General features: G+C 33.2%; 2 protein-coding genes across 2 annotated transcripts; one reads left to right on the top strand and one right to left on the bottom strand.

Annotated features, from left to right (window-relative positions):
- The first annotated feature begins 1,962 nt into the window (after window positions 1-1,962).
- Window positions 1,963-8,211, top strand: LOC147401323 (heparanase-like protein 2). The gene is made up of 10 exons (XM_086442554.1): window positions 1,963-2,228; window positions 3,570-3,830; window positions 3,940-3,976; window positions 4,126-4,309; window positions 4,856-5,004; window positions 5,092-5,325; window positions 6,921-7,110; window positions 7,264-7,389; window positions 7,495-7,594; window positions 7,675-8,211. Exons 2-10 carry the CDS (start codon window positions 3,621-3,623, stop codon window positions 8,065-8,067), a joined length of 1,623 nt encoding a protein of 540 aa, XP_086298680.1. The 5' UTR covers window positions 1,963-2,228; window positions 3,570-3,620; the 3' UTR covers window positions 8,068-8,211.
- On the bottom strand, window positions 7,643-13,010 carry LOC147401324 (heparanase-like protein 1). The gene is made up of 9 exons (XM_086442555.1): window positions 12,744-13,010; window positions 12,324-12,360; window positions 11,602-11,785; window positions 11,357-11,508; window positions 11,026-11,259; window positions 9,837-10,026; window positions 9,629-9,754; window positions 9,435-9,534; window positions 7,643-9,328 (listed from the first exon to the last, which is right to left on the bottom strand). Exons 1-9 carry the CDS (start codon window positions 12,963-12,965, stop codon window positions 9,002-9,004), a joined length of 1,572 nt encoding a protein of 523 aa, XP_086298681.1. The 5' UTR covers window positions 12,966-13,010; the 3' UTR covers window positions 7,643-9,001.
- Window positions 13,011-13,537: the final 527 nt, after the last annotated feature.

Here is a 13,537-nt window from a genome sequence, read left to right on the forward strand (position 1 = left end):
TGTCAAAAAATATTTCAAAACCAAGATTTTCAGCTGCCAACACATGAAAAATCTTTCTAAGGGTATGTTTGATTGCACATGGAAAATATGGTGGAAAATCAATTTCCATGGAAAATGACATTTTTCAAGTGTTTGATTGCACATGAAAATGCAAATTCATTTTCCATCCCATTCAAAAAGTCCACTAAATCATGGATTTCACTTTCCCACCCATATGGGTGAGAAAATGAAATCCACCCATATTTTCCATCATCAATTCTTCCCTACCACCACCATTACACTAACATCACCGTCGTCACCATCTCCGTCTCCGACCACCTTCTCTCTCTCTCTTCTTCTCCATCCCTCACCTTCTCCGTCACCACTACCACCACGTTCTCCCCCTCATCTTTCTCACTTACCTCCGTCGTCGCCATCGTCGCCGTCTCCACCGTCACCGTCGCCATCGCCACATCCTCCCCCCTCCCTCTTCCTCTTCCTCGTCATCTTCTTCTTCATCTCCCTCTCCTCTCATCTTCTTCCTCATTCTCCTCTTCTTTTTTTTTCTTATATTTTTTCCATAATTTTATCCAAGTGAAATCAAACAATGAAATTTGATTTTCCAACCCTACCTATTTTTCACAACTAATTTTTCATGGATTTCAAATTCCATGGAAAGTGACTTTCCATGCAATCAAACATACCCTTAATGTACTGTAAGTTTTGGGGCTGAATCTTAATCAAACCATTAGTAAAATCTTTCTTTGTTAATGACCCCTTATCCCAATTAAACCTCGAACTCAAATTGTTTGTCACAACAATTTGAATCCTTGATGATCTCAATGATTCATGTTCAAACGTTGTGATAACTGTTGATCACGATGGTTGTAAAATGTCAATCTCGAAAATTGGATCATCGAGCTCACCAATTGAAAGAGAGGTGAGGTGAGGACATTAAGGGGAAAAAAGTTCAAATAAATGAACAATCTAGTTACCATAGAAAATTTTAAGGGAAGGGGGGTGTTTAGGAAAGAAATCCATTTGTTAATATTCTAGGGATATTTACGAAAAAGTGGTTAACTTTTGACTTATTTACTATATGACTCCCTATTCATTTTAATTACCAAAACGTGAACGATAACGAATTCAAAGATTTTTAAGGTGATTATTTTGTAGGTTTAAAGTGGTAATTTCATAGGAAATGATCACTTTAAACATGTGAAACACTTTAAACCAGTGAAATAAGCACTTTAAAACCGTTGAATTCTATACTATTCTAAATTTTTTTTAATGAAAACATGATCATCCAAGTTTTGGTAATTAAAATGAACAATTAGTTGAAATCATAAACAACTCATTTTCAGCTCATCAAATGGTAATTCCCACAAGTAAAATGCCCAAACCTAAAAATACTTTTTAAAAATTAGGGTAATTATAAAAACACCCCACAAATTAATTAGGGCAACCCACACCATAATCGAATTATTTTGTCTTACATGGGTCAAAAGTTTCTGAATGAGCTAATTTTTTGTGAAGATGATCTCTATGATGAGGAGATCATCCTTACCAAAAATCAGTCCATTCCAAAATGTTTAATCCCATAAAAACAAGTTCAAAAGTTGTAAATCATTCATCTATTTTGTAAATCAATTTTGATGGGGTTAGAAGTTTCGGAATGGGTTGATTTTTGTTGAGGACATTCTCCTCATCATAGAGATCATCTTTACCAAAAATCAACTCATTCCTAAACTTTTACCCCATATAAGACAAAACAATTCTTCAATGATATCAGTTGCCCTTATTAATTCGTGGGGTGCTTTTATAATTATCCTCAAAATTATCAACAACTTCGGACGACTAAATGGGCAAAAGAGGGACATAAGGATTTATTTGTACTAAATCAAATTGCAATTGACATGCCTGGCAAAATAAAGAACTTGTCCTGGCAATATAACTCTTCTTATAAAAAGAGTTGCCTTGAAGAACAACTTCGCAGAGTTGTCCCTGGTAAAAACCGCTATAGAATAGCGGAATTTCTACTCTAGGCAAAGAATCTGAAGACGACCCATTTCTTGTGAAACGTTTCTCTTGTAGTTGATGACGTCTAGAGTGGAAGAAAAGCAAAGATAAAGAGAGAAAAAAGTACCATCTTTTGTTAGGAGAAGAATACCCAAGCTTTCAAGCTGTGATCCCTCAAAAGGAAGTTTAGTTTACTGCAGATTTTGGAAGCTCAACGGACGACATTATTGGTAAATTTCAGTCATTTGAGATTATCTTTTACTTGGGTTGTTCTTCAATTTTCTGAATTTTTGTTGGTAGTTTTGAATTTCATTCTTGATAGATATGATTCAAAGAAAAAAAGAAAGAGCTCAGACTTGTGGGTATAAAGCAGAGATTTCAGACTGATTAGGTTGAGTTTTTTAAGATTAAACTCGAAACCAAATTTCATTTTTATTCATTTTCAACTGGGTTATTCTTCGAATATCTAAATTAATAATGTTAGAAGCGTTGGTTTCACTTCTCCTTAGATCTGCTTCAAAGGAAGAAAAATGTCCAATATGTTTATGGGTAACAAACAACCCTAATTTGTGTCAAATTTTCTTCTTTTGAATTGTTTGGAGCTCACATTTTAAAACCCATTGATTTGGTTTATGGGGAAAACTGTTTTTCAATCAATTGAATTTACTTGATTAACTTCTTTATAATATTTTGACGATTTTGGGGGTAACTTTGATATTGGTTCCCTTACATCTGCTTCAACAAAATATAATTTTGGTGGAAAAAGAAATGCAAATTTTTGGGAGAAAGCAAAATATGTTTCCTATATTGCTACAAACCCATATTTGTTCTTGTTGGTGGAGAGAAATTTTGTTAAAAGAACAGGCTGATCCATTTTTTTGAATAATTAAAATAACTATAGTAATTATGATATTTACCTATAGTAATTTTGATATTTACCTATAGTAATTATCTACGAAGGAAGAAAAATAAAAGTATTATTCCATATATGTGGAGGGATAAAATCGTCTCCCATCTTGATCGTTCATTTGCACCATCAATGCGTATCTCGAGGTGGGCACAAGGCATCATGTGAAGATGACTCTATCTTATTAGGAAGAATCCCAATTTGAGTGGATTTTTTCCTTTTATGTAATTATTAATTTGGATTAGGGGTAATAGGGTTAATTATAATTTAAGTAGGATTAAGATTTTTCTATTTAAAGGCCTTGAGGAGGAGAAAAAAATTGAGGAGGGAGGAGAGGGGAAAGGGGGAGACCGAGGTGAGAAGTTCATGTAATAAACTCAATTTATAGTGAAACGGCTCCCCGAGCCAATGGACGTAAGCACGTTTGTCGAGCCAAATAAAAAATCATTGTTATCTTTTTTTTCCATGTTTTTTCTATTATTCTATGGATTTAATGATGAAATCGTGATCGAGGTCGATTTATCACAAAATTGACCCCCACAATATATATTGTTTCAGACTATATTCTCTTTTTTTTTTTTTTTCTCAAGTTGTTGAAAGCTCAAATTTAGAAACTCATTTGTTTTTTATTGATAAAGTTCTTAACTTTGTCTTTTTATTGCAGTTATTTTGTTCAAGTTGCATTGGTGTTGAAGCAGTTGTGATTGATTTGGGAATGAATTTTTGGTTGTTCTTATTTCTGTTTCTTGCCACTCTTTCTCGGATTTTGTCTCAAGAACCTACAGATGCAACAATTATAGTTAAGGCTGATACAAAGATTGCTGAGATTGATGATAATTTCATCTGTGCTACTATTGATTGGTGGCCTCCCAGCAAGTGTAACTATAACCAATGCCCCTGGGGAGAATCCTCTGTTCTAAACTTGGTATGGTTTCGAAAGCTTGCTTTTTTGTTGTAATTTTTTATTTTCGTGGGAAAATGAAGAAAACCGTAATTTTTCTAAAAAAATGATATATTTGTTTTGATCTTCTTAGGACTTGTTGCATCCTTTTCTTGCCAAGGCCATCCAAGGTTAGGCGATGTTCAAATGATACTAATGTTGATTTAATGCTTGATGAATTATGCTATATTTCAACCGATTTTGGTTATGAATTCTGTTCTTTAAAACATACTAATAACTTTATTACTGATTTTCCATTTCTTTATGGATGGTATCATAGCTTTCAATCATTTGAGAATAAGAGTTGGTGGCTCCTTGCAAGACCAAGTTGTGTACGATGTGGGAATTTTGAAGTATCCATGTCATCCATTTACAAAGATGGAAGATGGGTTGTTTGGATTTTCCAAGGGTTGTTTACAAATGAATAGGTGGGATGAGCTCAATCACTTATTCAACAAGACAGGGTAAGATTTTTAAAATTTGACTTTATTTTCCTATTTTCCTATTTTACTTATTTATATGTTTTCTAAGTGCCATGTGTAGAGTCTGTTAACCAGCTGAAAACAGTTTATGCTCACCAAAAATTTAGAAGATTAATGTGACTATATGGACTAATGTTTTGTAGATTTCATAAAATGTCAAACTTAACTTTTTTTAAGAGCAAGCAAGAAGAGGAAAAACAATTATTTGGATTTTCTTATTTGCTTTGACAAGCAATTTGTTTGAAATTCCTCTTGATCTGAATATTGAGAAGAACAGAAAATTAAATAACTATTCACTTGTGACTTCTAATGCTTGGATATTTCAAATTTGTTTGCAGCAAAGTTTCACAACTTCAAAATTCTATTCAAGTTTTTACAAGATTTCCTTCTTTTATTTCAATTGAAGAGGAGGAAATTTATAAGTTTGTATTTGTTAGAAATTATATACCATTAAACAAAAACATAGAAAAGGTGGTTATGGTCATCTAATGTATTGGTATGATGGGTGTCTGAATCTTTTGGTTGTAGGGCAATAGTGACGTTTGGTTTGAATGCACTTTATGGGAGGCAAAAAATCAAAAAGGTTGTTTGGGGTGGTGCTTGGGACTCTAGTAACACTCAAGATTTCATAAACTACACCATTTCTAAAGGATACCAAATCGATTCGTGGGAATTTGGTATTGTTTGTTAATATAATTTTGATATTCTATCTTCTTGTTTTTCTGCTCTTCTTGTTTTCACTTTCCTCTATTGCATCTAACTAGGAAATGAGCTAAGTGGGAAGGGAGTTGGTGCAAGTGTTGATGCCGAACAGTATGGGAAAGACCTAATCAACCTCAATGCTACCATCAATGAATTATACAAGAACTTTCATAAAAAAACGTTTCTTTTAGCACCAGGAGGGTTCTTTCAGGAGGAGTGGTATGCTAAACTTCTTGATGTTTCGGGGAATAACACAGTCAATGTTATAACACATCATATATACAATTTGGGTGCAGGTGGGTGAGGTAATATATGGTTTCCTTACAGTCTATATAATTAACTTGATACCATTAAAAGATATGTTTTTGATAATAAAAGTGTTACATTTGTTATAAACTTACACTTTTATATGGAAAATAGATCATAAAAAACTATATGAATATGGATACTTTCTGACCTGATCTATCTCCTTAAAATTATAGTTCCCTTTCCTCTCAGTGTTTATTTTACTTGGAAAAACAAGTTATATAAATAATACATTAATGGATATTCTCTATTCTCTGTCTTGTAAACTGTAACGGTAGAATAGACAGCATAACATGGAACATTTAAAAATAAAGGATTGATAAGACAATGATCCCACCTAGGAACCTCGGATGTCCTCTACATAAAAAATGAACCTAACTTAATTATCCTTTTTATTTATTTATGAAAGATAGCTTGGTTTAATTAGAGTGATTATATTGCCACACCAATTTTTGCTAATGCAACCCCAATTCATATGCATATCACCAAAGAATTAGCACACATCTTGGGGTGCTGTTACTGAAAGTTGGTGTGGCAATAGAAGCTCTCTTTTATTATCATAACTATCCTATCCACAAATTTATTGATTATATACTCTGCATTTTCTCGTAGAAAAGTCATAGGTTGGATACTTACAATCATTGAGGTCAGGTTGATTTTTGGTGTAGATGTTTGAGTCTCATCCATTGTTTCCTGGTAGAGAAGTGATTCTAGGATTATAGCTGCCATCATCACATTGCAAGAAAAGAATGACAGCAAAACATTTCAAACGAAAATGACTTCCTGTCCGATCCATTGCAATGTGTCACGCTTCACTGTTTGTGCCTCATATTATATGTATGGCACTCTGTATGTCAAGCTTATTCATTTTCTCAGACCCTAAAGTCCCATAAAATGGTAGCTGAAAAGTTATGCAACTTAAGACAGATGCAGATGTCAGTGTCCAACATTGATATGAAGTGAACTAAAACCCAAATTATAAATTTCAATCCAAGCAATATATGAATAATATCTTAAAACAAATACAAAAGATTTCGTTGGTAAAGTGTGTAAATGTGAGTAAAACTTGTTAAAAATGAATTGTCCTTGTTACATAGAAAAGAAAGAAGAAGACACATAAAGCCATTCTTTTGAAAAATGGAGTGTTCCTTGATATACAACTGGTTCCATTGTTTAACAGGATTCTTGAGCCAATACAATCAGATAGAGAGCTGCTATTGGCACCCAAACTTCTACTTATTACACCCAATTAAAATAAAAAATAAGTCAATGAATGAGAATAAGTAAAAGTTGGGGGTGCCAATAGAAATCTCTCTCTCTCTCTCTCTCTCTAGATTTCTATTTGTTAGATTTAGGATTTTATATGGACCTAATCCTAATAGTAAGCCAGTGCCGAAGTTATTTGAATATGTTATATTGCTTTGTAATGTTGAAGTAATAACTTGAACCAAACTCTTGTAATGTTTGAATGGTGTGTTTTAATCTTTAATTAGGGTGTGATAAATAATTTAAGAAATTGTGGTGTAATAAGTAAAAGTTAGGGTGCTAATAGCAGCTCTCATAAGATAACATGCCTCTATTTCAGGTAATGATCCCCATCTTGTGAGTAAGATATTGGACCCAAATCATTTAAGTGGGATATCTAAAACTTTCAACGCGCTTCAACAAACTATACAAAAACATGGGCCTTGGGCATCTGCTTGGGTTGGAGAATCCGGTGGAGCCTACAACAGTGGTGGCTATCTTGTGTCTGACACCTTTGTAAACAGTTTTTGGTAGGTTTGGTTGTTTGCTTTTCTTTAATGTCTACCTATCTTTAACTCTCTTATCATCATAGTATAACAGAGAATTTTTCATTTTACCATTATATTTTCTTTCTTCGTGAAATTCTTTTTATGGGTTATCTCATATTCATTTATGTAATTCAGGTACTTAGATCAACTTGGGATGGCATCCAAGTATAATACGAAGGTATATTGTAGACAGACTTTGATTGGTGGAAACTATGGTCTTCTCGATACAGACACACTTGTTCCCAACCCTGATTATTACAGGCAAGAATATTTGCATTATTATAGAAATGTGGTTTATCTTGAAAGGCACATAAATAAATAAAAAACTGAACTACTGCTTTGTTGGATGGATTGGTTATTATTTAGTGCACTTCTATGGCATCGACTTATGGGGAAAGGAGTTCTTGATGTTGATAGTGATGCATCATCATTTTTACGTGCTTATGCCCATTGTTCAAAACAAAGAGTGAGGCCCATATCATCACATTTGTTTATTTATTTATACCCATTCAGATTTTTATAAAAATTGTTGTTGTTTCATTACAGACGGGCATAACTCTACTTCTAATCAATCTAAGCAACAATACTGATTTTAGAATCACTGTTCAAAACAATATGAACATTAACCTGCGCATAGAGGAGAAGAGAACTTACAAAGAACATTCTTTCTTGCATGGCCTTAAGAAATCAGTTTCATGGGTAGGAAGGAAAGCATCAGATGTGACAGCTTGGAGAGAGGAGTACCATTTAACCCCATTGTATGGGAACCTTAGAAGCCGAACCATGGCTCTAAATATGGTTCCGTTGGAGCTTACAGAGAACGGAGACATTCCAACGTTGGATCCCGTTCTTGTCAATGTGAAATCTCCTGTATTTGTCGCTCCTTTGTCCATTGCCTTCGTTGCCTTTCCCCACTTTGAAGCTCCAGCTTGTTTATAACTGACTGATGTTTTAGTGTTGTAAGTTTTTGTTAATTAAATATAAAGCTTGAGTTACTGTACCAATTAGTTTCTCAAGCTCATTCTTGTTTTAAGAATAATATATATTTTTATGAAAAATAATTATAATTATTCTTTAAATTCATCTCATCTTCTTTGAATCTCAATATCTACACAATTTGGGGTGTATCTCTTTATTTGTGTTGAATACTTGTTTAATAGACATGAGTTATGAATAATTTAGTTATCATCAATGGCACAGGATACACTTGATTTCTTAGAATTAAGGACAGTAATACGAATAGAATATCTTTCTCATTTCTTGATACAACGCCCCTAAAGAATTAGAGTTGGCAAACCATAACACGATGACGACTCAATTCCGATAAATTCAGCAAATCTTGGAAAATATACCAATGATGGTTTTAGGTTTCTTACCTAAATCCATCACACTCAACCTCCCTAAAAACACCCTATCTTGAGATTTAAATGTTGAAGAAAATAAATTTTAAAGGTGAAAGATAAAATTTTCATGAGTGTAGTGTAGATGCGTGAACATATATGAACCAATAAAATACAAGAATAAAACTAGTATTTTAATTCAATAAAATTTTCGTTCTCTTTGAAGACACTTTTTTTTTTTCCAGTTATACTAATTATTTTAAGAAACAATTCTACCTTTATAGGTTAGAAGAAATTATAGAACTGACAATGAAAGATCAAGACTCAAAACCATTATGACCCAAAAAAAGAAAATACTCAAAAAACCATTATGACTGTTACAGTAGCCAACCTGAGCTTAATGAAACTAGAAAACTTTGCAAATTCTGTTCTAAATGACAAAATAGATATAAAAAAATAAAAAATAAAAACTTTGAGGGGAACCCATTCATATTTTGAATCCCCTATAACTCTCTAACCTACAAAACAAGCTCTTAAGCACAAGCAGGGGCCTGGAAGTCTCTGAGAGTAGCAAAGACAATTGAATCAGGAGCAATCTTGATAAGGGAAGAAGGATCAGCAAGAGTAGGCTTCAAATCCGGGATATCTGATGTTTTAGTAAGCTCTAATGGGGACCCATTTAGTAGCATGACATCGGTTTGAATATTACCACCTTTTGGTGTCAAATGATACTCTTCCCTCGATGGTCCATCTCTTACCGCAGATTCCTCCATTGTAGGATTTAGGTTCAAGTCGTCAACAACTGAAACTTCAAAGGAAGTCGAGTTCGACATGTTGATCAGTAGTAGAGTGATACCCAGCTGTGAAAAGAAAAAATAAGCTCGTATTAAATCTAGTATTGTTGAATAACAAAATAAAAATAAAAAATTATACGAAAACGTTAGGAAAACGATGATTTAGTTATACCTTTTGCCTTGAACAATGAGAATAAGCACGCAAGTAAGGGGAGCCGTTATGAGTGGTGGAAAGAACGTTCTTTCCCATTAATCGATGCCAAAGAAGAGCACTGATAGAAGGTAAAAAAAAAAAAAAAGTCATGAAATAAAACAATATGATCAATCATCGAGACTAGCTATATCACTATTGATTCCATCACCAACCTATAATAATCTGGGTTAGGGATGAATGATGTAGTATTGAGGAGACCGTAGTTTCCACCAATCAAGGTCTGTCTGCAAAAAACCTTGTGATTAAATGTTGATGTCATACCGAGCTGATCTAAGTACCTGTTCAAATCCAACACCATAACAAATTACTTTTGAGGTTATTTTGTAGAAACTTGTTAATTGAAGAGAAATCTATTCTCACCAGAAGCTATTGACAAAGTAATGAGATACATCTTTGCCTCCACTGTTATAAGCACCACCAGCTTCACCAATCCATGCAGATGTCCATGGGCCAAAACTCTTGATGGTTGTTTCAACATCTTTGTATGTTTGAGCTATTTGATCAAGATAAAGTGGGTCTTGAATCTTGTGTATTAGATCAGGATCAACACCTAGATACGAGTAGTCCAATCAAAATTAACCCAAAATTAGACAAACTCCTATAAAGCCCACACGGACGACGAGCTTACACACCTATGTTAGTCTATAAAAAGAGATTACCATATCTTTTATTGTGAAATCTGTTAGGATGCAATGTAATAAGGTGTACTATGCTACATGGTATCGTTTAAGATTAGATTTGAATAATTAAAAGATTGATTTAGATTATGATGATGATTAGGATAGATTCCATTCTAGATTTGGAATGATCCTTTCTTATCCTTTAATGTTTCTGTTTAATAAGCATCTTACGCCTCATTTTCTTTTGGACTGGTGTTTAAAGAATTTAGAGGTTTCTTCTTCGAGAGTTTCCAAGATTGTTATAAGAAGTAGGGGTGCAACTTGGTTTGATTCAAACTGAAAACTGAACCAAACCAATAGTTTTGGGCTGGTTTGGAACAAGTTGTGATTTGATTCTAGGTTAAGAAAATGGCTAATTGATCAATTTGGTCCAGTTCAAGGCTTGTATAGAACCAAACCGGGAGCTGAATCCTTATATAGTAAATATACTAATTTATTATGAATTATTTTAGGAGTTACGACATAGATTAAAGACTTCCTTATGGGTACCTTAATGATATATTTTCATGAATAAATTAATGAATTATTATAGGATATTGGCAACCCACAGAATCGAACCAAACTGAACTTAGTTTGATTTGTGTTTGTTCGGTTTCGATTTAACCACAAATCGAACCAACTTGCACCCCTAGTAAGAACAAGATGTTCGAATTTTGTTGTTTTGGCTGTTTGTTTCTTCTAATTTTACACTTTTCTCAATCAAGTCTTCTCAACCTCTTTTTTTTTTTTGCTAGGCAAGCAAGGAATAGTGGTCAGTGTGAAGGTGGGTTCAATGGGTTTTGAACCGAGGTCACACCTTACCAACTTATCAAAAACAATAGAAATCTCTGTTTCAACATCACCATATTGAGAAAGAAGGGTAGTAATACCTGCACCAAGATTATAGGTATGATGGGTTAATCCATCGACAACATTAGGTCCTGATTCTTGAAGGAAAATAGAAAACCATTTCTCATCATAGAAGCCGCCCGGAGCCAATAATTGGGGTGTTGTGGGGGATTTCTTATATAGATCATTGAGAAGTTTCTTCAAAGCTATTACATCTTTTGCATATTGCTTAGCTTCAACCCTTGCAGAAACTCCACCTCCACATAGCTCATTTCCTGACATAAGTTTCATTTAGTATTACAAAAATAAAAAAAGAAGAATTTTGAGAGACTTTAATTTGTTTGAAAAAACAAAATTTATAGTCTTAATTACCGAATTCGTACGACTCGATATTGTATCCCTTCGCGATACTATACTTGATCAAATCACGAGCGTTTCTTGAGTTCCAGTTACCTCCATAGAGACCATCATTAGTTAAATTTTTCCTCCCAAAGAGTGCATTTAACCCAAATGTTGTTACAGCCCTGCAATATTGAATCATGAATAACATCTTAGGTTTTTTTTGGCAGTTAAGAAACAAGAATGATGAAGAAGAACTATAAAGATTAAATAATCACCCAGTTTGATTTAGTAATTTGTTGATCTGATCCCATCTTTGCATTGTGAGACAACCTTTAGTGAATCCAAATAAACCATCTGTGCTATTTTTCATTTGAGGACAATCTTTTACTGCATTTCCCACTTTGTACAATATTTGGTCTTGTAATGAACCTCCAATTCTGATTCTTAGAGGATTGAAAGCTGTAATTTTAATAAAACCAATAAACCCTTAATTACTAACACATTAAGATTGAAGATAATTACTCCAAAATCATGAAACATTTTGTAATAAAGTTGACTATTTGTCAATGCCAATCATTGACCACACATCAATTTATATTTAACTAAATAAAATTCAAATTGAAAGCAACTTCATCAATAATTCTAAAAGAAAAAATCCAACACTGCCACATCAGCACGGTGTTGAACACAGTATCCAATGAATGTCCCAGAAGTCAAGTAAAAAATGTTTCAAATCAACTTGGATAAGTCAAACAAAATTATAATAAATTTAAAAATAACTAAAAAAAGATATTTAAAATTTTCAAAATAAATAATTCTTCACAAAACAATTTTGGGAGAATTACTTAAAGGACCCTGATAGATTTGGTTTTGGTATTACAATCAAACGATGGATTTTATTTTCCCATGAAATGTATATTCCCTAAAATCGTTCCATCTCCGTATAAGAAACATATTAATTAAACTAACTCAACTTGCTTAGCTTTGATGAACTTACCTTTAATAGCATTTCGAAGAATTTTATTATTTAAATCCTGCAAAGACCACAAAACCACTTAATATAGAATTTATGAAGATATAATGAATATATATATATAGCGGTTTAACGGCCCTAAAGTTTGTCAAACATTTTTCAAAACATGGGTTATAAACTTTGAACTTAGTGGATTTTTTGTGAGGATGATCTCTATGGTGAGGAGATCATCCTCACCAAAAATCAGTTTATTCCAAAACTTCTAATCCCAAAAAATCAACTCATTCCAAAACTTCTAACCCATGTTTTAAAAAATGTTTGTCACAATGTTTGACAAACTTTAGGGCTACTCAACCTCTCTCTCTCTCTCTCTCTCCTCTCTCTCTCTCTCTATATATATATATATATATATATAAAAACCGATAAATAAAAAAAATTACAAACCAAGTTGAAAATGCCAGCCTTTCCCCATGGGCACTGATTGTAGTTGCATTTATCGGTAGGCCACCAATCCAAAGTAGCACATACAAAGTTATCATCTGTTCTAGCAATATTAGTCACCCCTTTTACTGTAATAGTTACTTTTTCCGCCAAATTTAACGAAAATTGCGATAAAAGTAGAGGAAGAACTAGAACAAGAATAAGTTTTCTATGATCCATCACCATTGTTGGTGAAGAGAGAAGATGAAAGATAATTTGAAAGTTGAAATTATGGAATGAAATCAAGTTAATTTATATTGCAGATATCTGCCGAATTTAGCTCAACTAAATTAAATGGATAAACATCTATTTATATACGTAATAATATATTGAAAGCAAATGCAATTCAAAACAATCACGATGTTTGATTAGTTTTAAAAAACAGTCGAGATCCCATACGGAATTTCGTTTCTATGTATACAAATGGTGTCTACGTGGCACAATTTGATTACGTAATTAATAGATTAGGCTGGATGAACGGCTTTAAAATCCATTATCTAATTAAAGTTTGCCACGTAGACACTTAACCTATTTATAGAAACGGGACAACGTATGGGATCTCAACTCGTAACAAAAGAATCCGCGATTTTGAAGACGATTGAGAATCGCCCGCAGACTCGCGATATTAGTTAATGACTTTCGTGGGATTTTTTTGCTTGAGGTCCTCCTTAAAATATTTGAAGACCCTTATATTCTTATCTAATTAAAATAAATCCAATCTCCGTTATATTTTATGATTTGATCCAAGGTTTTGAAAA

Source organism: Akebia trifoliata, chromosome 5, assembly GCF_017979445.1.
Source record: "Akebia trifoliata isolate Shusen 1 chromosome 5, ASM1797944v1, whole genome shotgun sequence".
In the NCBI taxonomy this organism is placed as follows: domain Eukaryota; kingdom Viridiplantae; phylum Streptophyta; class Magnoliopsida; order Ranunculales; family Lardizabalaceae; genus Akebia; species Akebia trifoliata.

Bases quoted from the DNA above. Each gene is read 5' to 3' on its own strand.
- LOC147401323 (XM_086442554.1), top strand. From the start codon at position 3,621: ATGAATTTTTGGTTGTTCTTATTTCTGTTTCTTGCCACTCTTTCTCGG. The intron at 3,977-4,125 runs GTTAGGCGATGT...ATGGTATCATAG, and splicing joins TCTTGCCAAGGCCATCCAAG to CTTTCAATCATTTGAGAATA. The intron at 7,111-7,263 runs GTAGGTTTGGTT...TATGTAATTCAG, and splicing joins ACCTTTGTAAACAGTTTTTG to GTACTTAGATCAACTTGGGA.
- LOC147401324 (XM_086442555.1), bottom strand. From the start codon at position 12,965: ATGGTGATGGATCATAGAAAACTTATTCTTGTTCTAGTTCTTCCTCTA. The intron at 12,361-12,743 runs GTTTGTAATTTT...TGGTCTTTGCAG, and splicing joins AGGCTGGCATTTTCAACTTG to GATTTAAATAATAAAATTCT. The intron at 11,786-12,323 runs GTAAGTTCATCA...TTAAAATTACAG, and splicing joins TCTTCGAAATGCTATTAAAG to CTTTCAATCCTCTAAGAATC.